The sequence below is a fragment of the Vombatus ursinus genome, unplaced genomic scaffold (assembly GCF_900497805.2).
Source record: "Vombatus ursinus unplaced genomic scaffold, bare-nosed wombat genome assembly UNPS02014812.1, whole genome shotgun sequence".
NCBI classification, from domain to species: domain Eukaryota; kingdom Metazoa; phylum Chordata; class Mammalia; order Diprotodontia; family Vombatidae; genus Vombatus; species Vombatus ursinus.
The window spans coordinates 12,951,237-12,966,500 of NW_020954590.1; the positions used below are offsets into that span (position 1 = coordinate 12,951,237).

Sequence of the window (15,264 nt, forward strand, 5' to 3'; positions counted from 1 at the left end):
GAGAGGTTAAAGATTCAAGAGGTTGGAGAAAGGATAGGGGGTAGATGAGTATGCAGTCTTCTATAAAAGACAGGAAGGGATGAGATCAAGTGCACAGGTAAAAGGGTTGGCCTTAGCAAAGAAAAAGACCATCTCTTTGTTAGACAGTGGGGGAAATCAGAAGTGGGAAGTGATGTCAAAAGATTTTGAGATGAAGAGAATGAGAAAAAAAGAGGGATATCATGTTGAATAACTTTCATTTCTTTCAGTAAAGTAAGAGGCAAATCCTTAGCTGTGGAGGGGTATGGGGTAGGACTTGTGGTAGGTCTGAGGAAATAGAAGATTTGGAATAGCTTCTTTGAGGAGTGAGATTGACAATTAACAAGGGAGGAATAAAAGGACCACTTCGCTGCCTTACAGGCCCAATGAATTAGTAACCAGTTATCATGGTTATGAGATCTTCTCCAACTTCATCTAGTGGAATGGGGGAAGACAGATGGTAGGAATAATCTAAGGCTGAGGTTTGACAAGAGAAGAGCCAGTGATGAGAAAAAGGGACAAGGGATTCAAGAGCAGAGGTCAATGTAGGGTTGAAACAGCTATTAGGTTGACTTGGGGAAGAGAGAAAAGTGAAGTAGGAGCAGGTGTGTTGGCCTGAGAGCATACTGAGGTTGAAAAATTATAGTTTAGGAGGAGTGCAGTGTAGGGAGAGGTGGAGTGATAGGTGATTGTCAAGAGAGGGAAAAGTTTCTATTTAGGGGAGCAGAATGCTTGTGGGTAATGGTGAGATAGTGTGTGACCATCTTTTTGTGTGGCTGAGGTAGAGCAAAGTAGTATATCATGAGCCTTAAGGAATTGGAGAAAAAGGAAATTTAAGGAGCTTGTGTGGAAGCATCTACATAGATATAAAGTCTGCTAATATAAAGGCAGGAGTTGGAGAAGAGAGGAAGATGGTGAGCCAGGTGCTGAGCTTGATGAGAAAAAGAGGGAGCATGACCTAGGTCGGGGTCATTTTCCTGTATCTACCATAATTTTGATTGAATATACTTAAAAGGAGGAAAGATTACTGCTTAGTAAAAAGGGTAAAGAGAGAATCTGGCAGTGACAGTGAGGAGCAAGGAGTGTTCTGTTTTCCTCTCCAGGAGCAAAGTGGAAGGGATATGAGAGAAGGTGGTCAGTGCTGGAGAGGATGACCCAGTATGCAGAGATCTTTAAGGGGTGCCAGACCTCAGTGAGGGCTAATAGATGGAAAGAACATGAGGGAAAGAGGTCCAGGATGAAGGGGAGTTTGTTCAGAATGGAATGGGCATTTCAGAGTACGTAGCAGAAGAGTTGAGATTGGGATTTGGGTGAAATAAAGTGAAGAGTATGAACATAAAAGAACATGAAGAGGGAGGGTGGGGACGGTTTTCTCCTAAGTAGTCAGTGATTAATTATTACAAGGGTAGGGAGAAAAAAAACAAACAGAAAAAAGCTATAGGAAGACTAGAAGGTTGGAGAATGGGCAAAGCAGCTCAGACTTCAAGTTGTATTGCAGAAGGACCTGGCTGGGCCTGTGTTTGCTTCTTCTTCTGGGTGGCCCCTCCCCTGCAAGAGAGTGGGATATTGGGGGTGGGGAAAGAGATACGGTCATTTGCAGAGGGCATGCACTGGTCAGCAGCCAGGTATGGGTCTGGGGCCTGCTTGGGGCTTCCCAGGCACAGGTGCCCTTGCTCTCTTCCTGAAGGTGACTAGTAGAGAAGATGGATCATGGAGCAGGGTGCCAGTAGAGGGTACTCTTTGGTGGCTGAGCCTGGTCCTGCCAGCTGAAGGTGCTTTTCCTTTCCCACAGGACGAGAGATTAATACACCTGGGGTAGGGTTCAAATTCAGAAATAAAATCCAAAAAATCCTTTTACACTTTGTAGCAGTTCTGTTCCTCCATCTATGTGAGTGTGACACAGTACCTTAGGGAACTGTGATTTCTTCATCATGACTCCCTCCTTCCAAAATAAAGATTGCAACTATTTCATGTTGATAAATTGTTTCTGCAAATTTCTGAGGCTACGGATTATTTTTATCATTTAAGGACCAGCCTTAGTTCTTGGATGACAGATGTGGAAGAGTCCATCACCAGGCCTCCACTGGAAACCTCTCCAATTTAATGGGAGAGCATGTGATCTGCTGGCACGGGTTGTTACTTGGTGTCCCAGTGAGATGTTGGAGGACAATTTCAGTGGAACAGAGTAGCAATGGCTAATGTTTACCTAATGTTATAATGTTTATAAGATATATGATATCTGTTGTTATTTGATTGTTAAAAGAACTCGGACAGGTAGGGAGTAGGTAGGTGGAAACAGAGGCTCATAGCTCAAATGACTTGCTTGCGATGACACAGCGTCCTCCCCACTGAGCCCAGGTATGAGCTCTGTGTCTTCTGAGACCAGCACCATCGTCCTTTCCACTCTGTCAGGCTATGTTTTACTTTCTTAGTTTTGAACCTTTGATGCTGTGTGAAAGCAGCAGTTTTTCTCAATTAGAAGCAGCTAGGAGGCACACTAGATAGAGCTCTAGGCTTGGAGACGGAAAGATCTGAATTCAAATGTGACCTCAGACACTAGCTGCATGACTCTGGGCAAGTCACTTAACCTCTTTTTGCCTTGGTTTCCCCATCTGTTAAGTGGAGATAATGGTGATGGTGATAATAATAGCACCTGTCTCTCCAGGATTGTCATGTGGAACAAATGAGATAATTATTTGTAAAGTGCTTAGCAAGATGCTTGGCTCATAGTAGGCACTTAATAAATGCTTGTTTCCTTCATTCCTTTCTTTACCAAGGATTTGGAAGAGATAATCTCTAAACAGGTATGAGTTAGTTGTTGTAGTAGAGAGTGATGATCTGGAGTTTGAATGCTGCTTTGGATATTTACTAACTCTGTGACTAGTTAAGATAGATAGTTAACCTCTTTGAGCCTCAGTTTTCCCATCTGTAAAATGGGAACAATAATAATACCTACCTTCCAGAGTTATTGTGAATGTCAAACAAGATAATCTATGTAAAGTGCTTTGCATATCTTAAAACATTTTATGAATGCTAGCTACTATTACTGAGTACTTTATTATGTAATTTCACAGTTAATAATTGGCATAGTAAAGACAATTAATATTTTCTGTGAAAAAATGGTTGGATGAGGAAAAATTAGAGCTTCTCTATTGAAAGAAATACTGCTGAGACAAATGAGGTAGCATATGGTATGGTGGAAAGAACAGGAGAATTAGAGACAAAAGACTGGCAGTAGGATCCTAACTCTGCCAGTTACTGGTTTGGGCCCTTGGGTAAATCACTTAAACTCTCTCTGGTCCAATTTTCTCATCTGTGCAGTGAAACAGTTGATAAATATAGATGGTATCTAGTTGATATCTAAGGTCCCTTTCATTTCTAAATTTTTTGATTCTATTTCTCCTGAAGCCCATTTTTTCTCTCTTGCTATAATTAATTTTGTTAGAATGATCAGTTATTCCCATTTAGTCATTTAATAAGCTTGAGTGGTTGAAATGGTAGAAATAAAGTTAGTAATGAGATGGAAAGTCTAGTAGCATTTAGTGTAGTATAGGCTACATGCTTATTAAAGAAAGGAAATACCTGTCTTTTTGCAACTGGCCTCCAAAACCAAAACATAACTTCCAGTAAGTATCCACAAAGCACAGTTTCGCTCTGGCTACACCTGACTAACAATCTGGACTTTTTCCACAATATCCCAAATTTTCATTTGCCCTATCCTGCCTCTCCCCTATAAAAGTGGCTAAATGTGGGAGCAGTAGTGCATTCCATTAATTAATTGGTTTATGTGTGCCAAGCACTATGTTAAGCACTGGGGATACGAGGGGAAAAGGAAAAACTACACATCCTTTAAATCAAGTTATGAAAATCAAGACTGTTTCTGGGTAGAATTTTCACATAAACCATTTAATGTCCTGTGATGCAAACAACAACAACAAAATTTTCCCTCCAATTCCCTGAGAAAGTGATTTCTGAGTGAGAAAAGTCAGCTCTAAGTCTGAAGAGGATCTTTATTAAAAGACTCAAGAGACTGTATCCATAGATTTTGTAAAGTATGAAAGCCCAGTGTCTGTTGCGAAAACATTGTTTAATAGCTCATTGGGATGTTTTTTTGTGGGTTTCAAGTTTGGGCTTTTTGGTTTTGGTTTTGGGTGGTCTTTCTAAGGAGGGAAATCATTGAGAAACTAGCTAATATCAGGAATTTTTATACACATACACACATATACACATATATATGCTGCCAAAGTGTCACTTATACTTAGTATACATTCAGCTCCATCTCCTTATACACGAACTATATTTGCAGTTCTGCGCAACAAAACTTGATGTTCAGAATGATGTACCACAGCATCTGTACTATCCTGTTATCGAAGAGTAAGTTTATCTAGTTCTTGCTATGAGAAATGGGGCAATGACAGAAGGGGGCAGCCTTGGCATCAAGAAGAACTTGGTTTAAATCCTTCTGACACATACTAACTATTTGATCACAGACACTTCACTTAACCTCTCATTGTCCCAGGTAACCCTCTTAAACTAAGCAGTTAATTCCCCTTATGACATTGTAAGTCCAGGCCAAAAACAAACAGTACTTCCTAAGGTAAGAAAGGATACCAGTACCTTATAGAAAGATAATTAACAAGAAGGAATGAAACAAGTTTTTTCTTGTTAATCTTCAGTTAACTGAAAATTTCAGTTAACTACAATAATCAGTTCTCTCAGTATTTTTATTCATTGAGGTTTTACTCTCATCTTTCAACACCATTAGCACAAGGCCAGTTTTTGTTGATGTGATAACAGTATTAAGGGTTGGGAAACAGGATGTAGAATGTTTGTTTTGGTAGGCAGAATAGTTTAGACCCTTAAATGGTAATTTTTGTGGAAATGAGTTTTGAGGAATATGTTTATATCATGTTAATAGTTTCAAAATTTGTATTTCACTAGTTAAAAGCATATATAATATATATGTGTATATATACGTGTGTCTGTGTATGTATGTGTGTGTGCTGGAGCTCTACTTCAATGCAAAATAACCTGACGTACATAGCAACAAGAGTTATGTCATAACTTCCTAAACAGTATTTATTGTCTATGTCTTTGTTTTAATAACTCCAAGTAAGATATCTATGATCTGACATGAATAATCCTACTAGCATATGTCTCTTTTTTAACAGATTTTATTAAACAGAGAAGAGCAGGACTGAATGAATTCATTCAGAATTTAGTTAGACATCCAGAGCTATGCAACCAGTAAGTAATTTTCACTTGTGTTCTGAAAGGGACTTTATTAAGACATACTGCATTTTATATACCTTTGTAGAACCAAATTTAGTTAACTATATCATTTTAGTATCACTCTATCATGATATGTATACCTCAGAGTAGTCTATTCAAGGAGATGTTTTCTCCTCTATTAAAATAAAGATATTGCATATAGATATTTAATGGTATCTGGATTTTATTTTTGCTGAAATAACACAGTAGGGCTATAATTTTGTGGGGTTTTTTTTCAGTATTTTTCCAAACAGTAACCATTACTGTAACAATTACAAATTCTAGGTATAATTTTTTCTTAACTAATTTTGAAAAAAAAATTTTCTAGTATGAGAGTTAAATAAGAGGAAAATTTGCTAGTCATTCTTCCAGGAAAAAAAAAAAGTTCTTAGAGTTATCTTTCAGACAACTTGAATTGACGGAAGAGTAAAATATTTGAGCCACTTTTTGAAAAAGTCACTTTAAAAAATCTTATTTTATTTAGAGGAAAACATCCCCAAAATTTATTGCTCCATCTGCAGCTCAAAGCTTTTAAAAACAGTATTAACACTTCTTTAGCTTTCTGTTTCCCTTTGCTCAAGGAACCTGTGTCCTTAAATTTAGAAATTGTAGATCTGTTTTAACCTTTAAAATTAAATTAGAGAATGTCTTTATAGCGTGAATTTGCAACTTAATTCATTTTTATCACTTTAACCATTATATTTGAAGGTTGGATTTTCACACATCTAGATTTTTATCTAACAACACATGCTTTGCATATGGTCTTTTTTAGTTAGTTAACTTTTAGGCAAGTCAGTAAATGAAATCAATATATGCTTTTACTTGTTGAACAAATAGGCAGCCTAGCAAAATGGACACAGGGCCTGACTGAGCTTAGAGTCAAGGAGATCTGGGCTCAGATTCCTTTTCTGGTACTTCTTGGTTGAATGGACTGGGCCAAATCACAGGCCTCAATGAGCTGTGCTTTTCTTGTCAATAAAAGGGAGTTAATAGTACCTACCTCCTAGGGTTGTTAGGAGGCTTCAATGATATAATCTATGAAAAGTGCTTTGTAGCCTTTAAAACACTATACTGATGTCTGTTTATTGCTGTTATGCAAAAATGTAACATAACCAGATTTAGGTCAGAGGCCATGCTAATTATTTGAAAGAAAATTTACTCTGTCCCAATGTTCATAAAAATTAAGTATGTCCTACTTTTTACTTCAGTTTTGGTTGTAGTGGTTATTAATGGCACAAGTCACTCTTTGGTTGTGACTTTTGGTAAAGACAACTATGCTTAGCCTCTGTTTATGCACCTGTGAAACGGGAATAATTCTACTTTCATCTTGAGGATCAAGTAAGATACCTAAACTGGATAAGTTCCTGTTCAGGTGTGAGTTAGTAGTTGTATTTGCTACTTGGTTGTGGCTATCTGTGCCCTATCCATACATAGTATTTATTTCCTAGTTATTTTGTTTTACTAAACTGGGGTTGGGCATTATTTAAGTTGTACATTCAGTGTTACTAGTAAATATGTAGAAACTTTTGTCTGAAGCTTTTTAATTTTTCTTTCATGTTCCTAAAAATTTTTTGTCTAATAAAGTAGTAATAAGAACAGGTTACATTTCTAGAATACTTTCATGATATTTCATTTGATCCTCACAACAGCTGTTCAAAGTAGATAGTGCAGTTACTATAATTTCCATTTTATGGGTGTGCAAACTGAAGCTCATAAAGGTGATTGACTTGCTCAAGGTGATACAGATGGCAAGTGGCAAGGTTGGTACTAAAATGGTACTGTGTTCTTCAGCCTCTTCTGTGCCTTCACATTTAACTTGCTGGGTCCTGGAGGGACAGGAAAAGTGCTAACCCCCCTTTAGAGCCACTGACAAAATATTATGGAGACAGACTCGAAGTTTACCCTGCTGCCAAATGGTGGTGAATAGAGGTTCTTTGGTCAGAGAAGCGATGAGTCAGCAGTGAGTTTGACTCTCAGCTAAGCTGCTTCCTCCGCGCTTAGGCACAGAAATAGGATTGGATGCTTCTGCATATACATATAAGCACACTTGATAAGGCAGATCTGGAAGATCTGGGCTTATTTTCATTATGCTACTTTGTCTTAATAATTGTGTTTTAAAATTAGGGAATCTTTTCCTCCAGAAGACTGCATCCTTCTAAGTCCCTTATAGCTGATCTCAAAATTAGGAAGATTTTTAATTATGATCTTCTGCATGTGTGCTGCTGCTTCTTATACCCAACTTATTTTATTAAACCTTTACCATGCTTAATGACGATTTAGCCTGTCCTCCTTCATCGCTGCAGCATCTTCCTAAAGAGATTGTGCATAAATTACCAGTTGAAGTAAAAATTAATAAGCTGTCTTTTTAAGACAGTGTTGTTCAGAACTGCATGAAGCATTAAAGTTATTCAACAGCAGGGCACTATTATTTCCCTAAACAATAACTAGGATAGCTTAACTGGAGGAATTAATGACACTTTGCTTAAATATGTTTATGTTTAATAATAATGTGCCTGGGGCAGTTGGGAAGCACAGTGAATAGAGCACTGACTGGTCTTGGAATCAAGAAGACTCACGTTCATGAGTTCAAATCCAGCCTCAGACACTTACTAGCTGTGTGAATCTGGGGAGCTGTGTGATTCTAGGGAAGTCACCTGTTCGCCTCAGTTTCCTCCTCTATAAAATGAGCTGGAGAAGGAGATGGCAAACCACTTCAGTATCTTTGCCAAGAAAATCCCAGATAGGGTCTTGAAAAGTCAGATATGACTGAAACAACTGAACAACAACAACAACAACAACAAATAACAGTAACAACAGAACTTCTCTGGAAGATGTTTTGTAGGATGTTACTTTTTTTTGAAGTTTCTTCTGTTGATTCTAATTGCCTTTTTTCCTACATTAACTAAAAAATAGGATCTTTTTTCTTTTTTACGTGAATTGCACTTACTCCTTTTGGCAAATTTGAAGCAATGTAAACAACAGGTATTAAAATATACATTACAAAAAGAAATGTGATATTTAAACCCATACGTAAAAAATCATCCGTCTTTAGATAGGTATACTTAACTGCAAATGTGAATTTTCTTAATCATTTTATGTTAATGAGAGGAACTCTTGTGGTCTTAATTCTTCTCAGGAAAGAATAATAATAGCTTGTATTTATAAAACATGTATAGGCTGCAAGAGGCAGTATAATGTAATCACCCAGACAGGTTAGTCTCAAAGCTAGGAAGGCCTGGGTTCATGTCCTGTCTCTTAAACATAGTGGCTCTGCAGGCCTGGGCGCAGGTTAGGTAGCCTCACCATTCTCTGAATGGTTCTGTAAGGCTGTAGTTTTCAGAGAGGCTTCTGAATTGATAGGGAGAATTTCCTCATCTGACAGTTACCTGTACCAGTGACAAATAGGTCTAGTCCCTATCCCTTTCCTTTTAGGCTTCAAACTTCATTATGACGTTGAAGTGCCCTAGGTTGTCAAAAGCTATGCAAATGGAGCATAAACTCCACTGGAGCCAGTTTTAAATATGGATCTGGCTACACACACAGTTATCTCTCTTCTAAAGACCAGCCTAGCTAAGTACAGAAAGACTCCTCACTATTGAGTTAGCACCTAGATGAAAAATTTAAAATCACCTTTAGTCCCATGTATACCAAAATATTTATATTAGAACTTTTTGTAGTAACAGAGAACTAGAGACAGAGCAAATGACCCCTGACTTGGGAAATAGCTAAACAAGCTGTGGAACATTAATGTTGTGATGTAGTAGAATATTACTGTTTTGTAAGGAAGATGAATATATGTGAACTGGTACGAAATGAAGTAAGTAGAACCAAGAATTTGTTATGTACAGTGTTTACAACAATGTAAACAGAAAAAACAGTAGTGCAATATTTAAAACTGAATCTATGAAATTGTAATAACCAAATTTGGGGCCAAGAAGGGATATGAGAATGCGTCTCAGATCATTCTTTGCAGTGGTGTAATGTTATGAGTGTGGAGTGCTGTAAATGATGGCAGTTTCAGTTGATATGAAAATGAAAGATATTAATAAATGTTTTTTGAATCCTCAGTCCTGTGCAGCCTCCTTTTTTTCTCTTCAGTAACAGTGGAAGAGTGGCCAAAAAGAGGGGGCAAAAGGTGCTAATTATTTAGGCTATATGTATCTCTAAATGTGATCTCTTTGTTTAGTGGAAATTGAGTCAACATTCTAGTGGAGTCACTGAATCATATCAATAGTGACATAAAGGGAGAAATAAAACCAGAGGACATAAGGGAATTACAGCTAAATGGAAAGATAGTTCACAAGTTCTCATTTCAGAAGCAAATAAAGGAGTTGGTTTTCTTTTGCAAACAAAGGTAACTGGAACCATTCATGGAGCACTTCCGTCATCTCAACTTTGCAGTGGAGTGCACAATGAAGATATTAGCTCAAGTGCAAGGCTCTCCTCCAAGAAGATATCGCCCATGCATATGTCAAAATCAATATAAGTTTCCTTCTAATAAAAGATAACTTTGAGGATTTGTGGTTGAGAGGACATGTTAGATGTAAAACAATAGACCTCAAAATAAAACAGGGTATTTTATGCCAAAGATGTTTGCCAGTATCATGGAGGATGTCACACACACATACATGGTTTTCTATGTTAGTACATGGGCACCAGAGATCCTTATATTCAGTTTAGTGACCCATTTCTATTTGAGTTTGACACCATTGGTGTAGATAACCCATAGAACTTGTCCATAAATGCATATATCTTGAACAAACACTGAAAACGACCAGTGAGCTTGATGTGGAATTTAACTAGTAGAGGGGGAAGAGTATGAATTGTATTTGGGCTATTAAAGAGTTCTTTTAATAACCCCAGACTTCTTATAAGTCATGGAATACCATAGTCCCCAAATATTTAAAGTTAAAGTTCACCTAAGGCGATAGAGAGGTGCACGGTAGGGTATGAGCAGTCTGAAAAAAGTTACAAATGAAGAACTGCATAAGAAAAGCAGTGTAAAAGACATTTAAAAAGAAAGGTGTGGCCAGAAAAATTTATGAATCTGTAATATAATGAGAATTAGGGATAACCAGTGTATACACTGCCTTTGTATTCCATTGTTGTCTCCACAGTGTTAAGAGATGTAGAGGATTGTCCGTAGCATGTTGAGTGAACTCATCCCAGCATGTTGGGATGAGACACAGACAGGAATCACAAAGGTTGGACATGTATCGATGGGTCATGATCTACATCACTAGAGGATATATTGTCTTGGATGCATTGCATTTCCCTTGAAGTATGCAACAGCATCTGTTACAGAGAATGAAGAGGTAGAGAGAAATTTTTACCAAGGACTTGACAAAATGCTCAAAATGAAGTCAACATATACACTGATATTCAGTTACTTTATTGCAAAGTTGTAATACAAGAGGAAGATGGCAACACAAAAAGTATTGGAAAATATGGTTAGAAATGAGTTCAAAGACTCACTTGTAGGCCACAAAGCAGTCACATGATGAATACATCCAAGAAGAGATGTTCAAGAAGAGAATTAAAAAGCACCTGACATAAAAGCCTAAATAACATAAAAATGAAATGGATTTGATCTTCATAACAGGAAATAAATAGGTAGCAGTATCAGAGTCCTTTCTGAATCTGCTGTCTGTGTGCAGTCACACTTTTCTGACTTGTTAAAAACAAAGTTCAGAATAAACACCAAATGAAAAGAAAGAATAAAGTATAGTTAATAACTATCTAGCAACAGTGTACTTAACAGCCCCAACTCAATGTATGAAAACAAATTGTTCCACTTAAAAATGGAAATGAAAAATAGATAAAGGAAAAGACGATGATTATGATCATCACCATTTCCAACAGACGTTCAGCTGATCTAAGGCGATTGTCATAATTAGGAATTCCAAAAAGCCTTAGAAAATGTCTTGAGCAGGAAGCACTTGATCTCTTTGTCGAATGGAAAGACATAGCCCATAGGGGTAATACCATTTTAGAATTAAAATGAATTTGCAAAATGTTATAGAGGATGTGGAAAAATTGGGACACTAATACATTATTGGTGGAAATTTGAACTGATCCAACCATTTTGGAGAGCAACATGGAATTATGCTCAAAGAGTTATAAAACTGTGTATATCCTTTGACCCAGCAATACTATTAGATCTGCTACCCACGGTGATCAGAGAAAAAGGAAAAGGAACCATATGTTCTAAAATATTTATACCAGCTCTGTTTGTGGCAGCAAAGAACTGGAAATTGAGGGAGTGTCCATCAGTTGGAGAATGGCTGAATAAATTGTGGTATATGATTGTGATGGAATACTACTGTGCTGTATGAATTGATGAGCAGGTTGATTTTTGGAAAACACGGAAAGATATGAAGAGTGAAAGGAGAAGAGCCAGGAGAACATTGTATATAACAGCAATATTGTTTGAAGAGTAAATGTGAATGGTTGAGCTGTGCTCAATTATATGAATGTTCAGATCAACTACAAAGGACCTATGAAGGAAGTTGATGTCTACCTCCAGAGAAAGAACTGATATATGGAACCATGTATTGTATAGTTTCATATATATGTATCTGTGTTGAATGATGACCTTCTCTAGTACAGGGATGGTAGAGAGGAAGGGAAACAGCTTGGAATTCAAATGTAACAAAAAATAAAATAAATATTTAAAAGTTTTTAAAATGTTACAAAGGAAAGATAGAACCACCTAAGAAAATAACAAAGATTGGTTGAGGGGCAAACAAATCTACCGATTGGTGTGATACCCACCTAAGCCCACTTACCCAAATTACACATTTATGGAAGACACTGGAAGGAAAACAGTCAGTTAAAAAGTGGAGCAGATTTTCCAGCATTTCTCAGTATTCATCATAATTGATGTTGGAGCCACAACAAGGAGACCTAGAATGAAATAGAAAAAGGACTCAAAAAAAAAAGTTAAAAAGAACACCTGAATTCAATCAACTATGCACAGATGAAATCTGTGTTGGATATAACAAAAAATTTAAAGCTTTATGAGAGTGAGTCTTAAAATATCTTAAAGAGAGTAAGATCCAAAACAATTTGAAAAAATCATAGGCAATAATATTACTCCCAAAACACAAGAAGTAATCAGTAACTACTGAGTCTTAACTTTCATTAACTCTATAAAATAATAGAGAATGATTGACGTGTTGAAGGTGCCCTTGAGGAAAAAAAGGAATAGAGAAAATGGAAAATATTGCTATTCTTGATTGTTAATATGTATATATATATATTTGACTCCATAGAATAGAGCTCAGTTCTTTTCTTCAGCAAAATGACTCCTGTGCAACAAACTGTCTAATAAGAGTACTTAACACTCCCAACTCAACCTATGAATACAAATTTTTACACTTACAAATGGAAAGTGGATAAAGGTGAAGGCACTGGTTATGATCATCATCACATATATAGGTATATTTCTTATTTCCTACAGACATTTAGCTGATAGAAGACAATTATCACACTCAGGAATCTATGCATATATTAAGATCATGCAACTGTATAAAAATAAGAAGCTGAATTTTTAATAAAAATACCCACCACTGTCATGGAAAATATCCTACACAGATTGTTTATAGATGGTGAGGGCCTCTAGATGCTCCTGTCCTTAAATTGTATTGTGCAGCTAGGTAGTACAGTGCATAGAGCACTGGAATTAGAAATCAGGAGGAACAGAGTTCAAATCCAGCATCAGACATGTACTAACTGTGTGACCTTGAGCAAGTCTCGGTTTCTTTAATTGTAAACTGGGGATAATAATAGCACCTACCTCCCAGGGTTATTGTTAGGATCAAATAAGATAATATTTGTAAAATGCCTAATACAGTACCTGGCACATAGTAGGCATTATATAAGTGCTGGCTAATTCACTGATTATGCAAAACTCCTGAGCAGTATATCTTCATCAAGGCTTCATAAGTAATATTCATGACTATTAAAAGATATCCAGAAAGAATAAACTTAATGGATGAGCAATGTATATTTTTCAGATTATAGTATATAGTTGTATGGGTACCATTGAGTTAGTCTGTCAGTACATTTATATTGGACAGCTGCTGAGGTACAGTGAGTTGGGCCTAAAAAAAAAATCAGCAGTGAAAGAGTGGACTGCACTGTAGTTAGCAAGTTGCAGAGCACTTCCAGTGGTCCCAAATAGCTCCCTAACCTGCTCCCCTCATCCCCAACCATCCTTTTACCACCAGCATTCTCCTGATGAATTTTTTTATATAAACAATGGTACACCACAAGTGGCCTGACAAGGAGCTAAGCAAGTCCTTGGTTGCTTCCTCTATGAAGGATTTATACAAGGATATGAACAAGGAGTACACAGGACAGAAGTCTTTTCTTTTAAAGAAGGAATAGGCACAAAAATGAGATCATTTACAGTACAAAGTACTTTGTTTATTATTTCATTTTGCATTGTTGGGACCACAGAGATCAACTAGTCTAACTCCAGTCTCAATGAAAATACCCCATAACTCCACTCCTAATAACAAAGTTGCTTGAAGACCTCTATCCCACTACCTTCTTACGGAGCCCATTCCACTTTTGGAAAACTCTGATAGTAAATCAACAAGCATTTACTAAGGGCTTACTATGTGCCAGGCACTGTAATAAGCACTGAGCGTAACATAGAAAGACATACGCATGGACTCATACTCAGGAAAGCCCAAGTCTTCTCTGCAGCTTCCATTTGTATCTCCTGGTTCTTCCTTCTTGGTCTAATGCCTTTTCCATATGACTGCCCTTCACATACTTAAAGAGAAATATCATGACCTTTGTCAATAGCTGCCCCAAGCTAAATGTCCTCATGGTTTGACCTCAGGGTTCTTCATCATCTTAGCTGTACCCCTGTCCACTTCACCCTGCCCCAGACACTATTTCAGTCCCCCTTCCAAGAGCTGAATATTCTATTCCATGTATGGACCAACCAGGGCAAAATAGAATTAGAATAGCAATCTCACGTTCCTCATTCTGGACACTATTGGACACTGTACTTTTCTTAATGCAGCCTAAGATTATATATAAACCCCTCTGGCTGCCATATTGCAGTGTTGTCTTACATTGTTTGTAGTCTAGTAAAACCACCAAATTACCGTCAGGTGAATTGCTGTCTAGCCATGCTTCCCCCTTCTTGTACTGATGGAGACGTCTAAGGCTTAGAGAGCTCAAGTGATTTGTCCAAGGTTACATAGCTACCAAGTAGCAAAGCTAGAACTCAAAACCAATTCATATGCTTAAAATCCAGTGTTCTTTCTACTGTATACTGAGCATATAAATATAAATACAGATGTGGCTTATACTTGCATAGCACTTGATGGTTTCAAAGCACTTTCAGATCTTTTATTTTTTATTATCCTCACGATAGGAAGAAGTTAAGTAGGGTAGATATGGTTCCTGTTTTGTTTTTGTTTTTGTTTTTTCCAGTGAACTGATTGGTGTTGAAATGACTGGCACCTTGGGATAAAATGGCCCTATCGTTTTAGTGTTTGTAATAATAGCCGAGGAAAGGAATTCCAGGCATAGTTTGACATGTACCCTAGTCTTTAGGGAAGAATTTTAAAAATTCAGAGAAAAAATAGGTAAGATACCATCACCAAAGATTCTGAAAGGGAAGATTATTCAAGAAAAATCTGAGGTTTTTAAATTTAAAATTTTTATAGTACAATCCCATAAATCCCAGTGAGGAAGAAAAAGGTGGGAAGAAAGCTTTAAAAAAAAACATTCTGCCTAGTGAGCCTTCTGGCAATCTCATTTTTAAAGTGTATTATTCAGAATACTAAAAGAAACGTAACAAAAATGAATATTGCATTATGACCACAAGCCTGTAAGAATAACATCAGGAAGGTTAAAGCCCAAAGTGAGCTATTGTTTGTGACAAATGCTTAAGATAATTTTTAAAGGACATTTTTGAGGTATGTTCAGAAATAGAAGAAAAACAAGAAT

At 37.0% G+C, this 15,264-nt stretch overlaps 1 protein-coding gene across 1 annotated transcript in view; it reads left to right on the top strand.

Moving 5' to 3' along the window:
* LOC114053840 (serine/threonine-protein kinase Sgk3) overlaps window positions 1-15,264 on the top strand; it is a 159,326-nt gene that overhangs the window by 91,600 nt on the left and 52,462 nt on the right. The window contains exon 5 of the mRNA XM_027876964.1: window positions 5,190-5,265. Within this exon, the coding sequence (XP_027732765.1) occupies window positions 5,190-5,265 (76 nt within the window). The remainder of the gene's footprint in view (window positions 1-5,189; window positions 5,266-15,264) is intronic.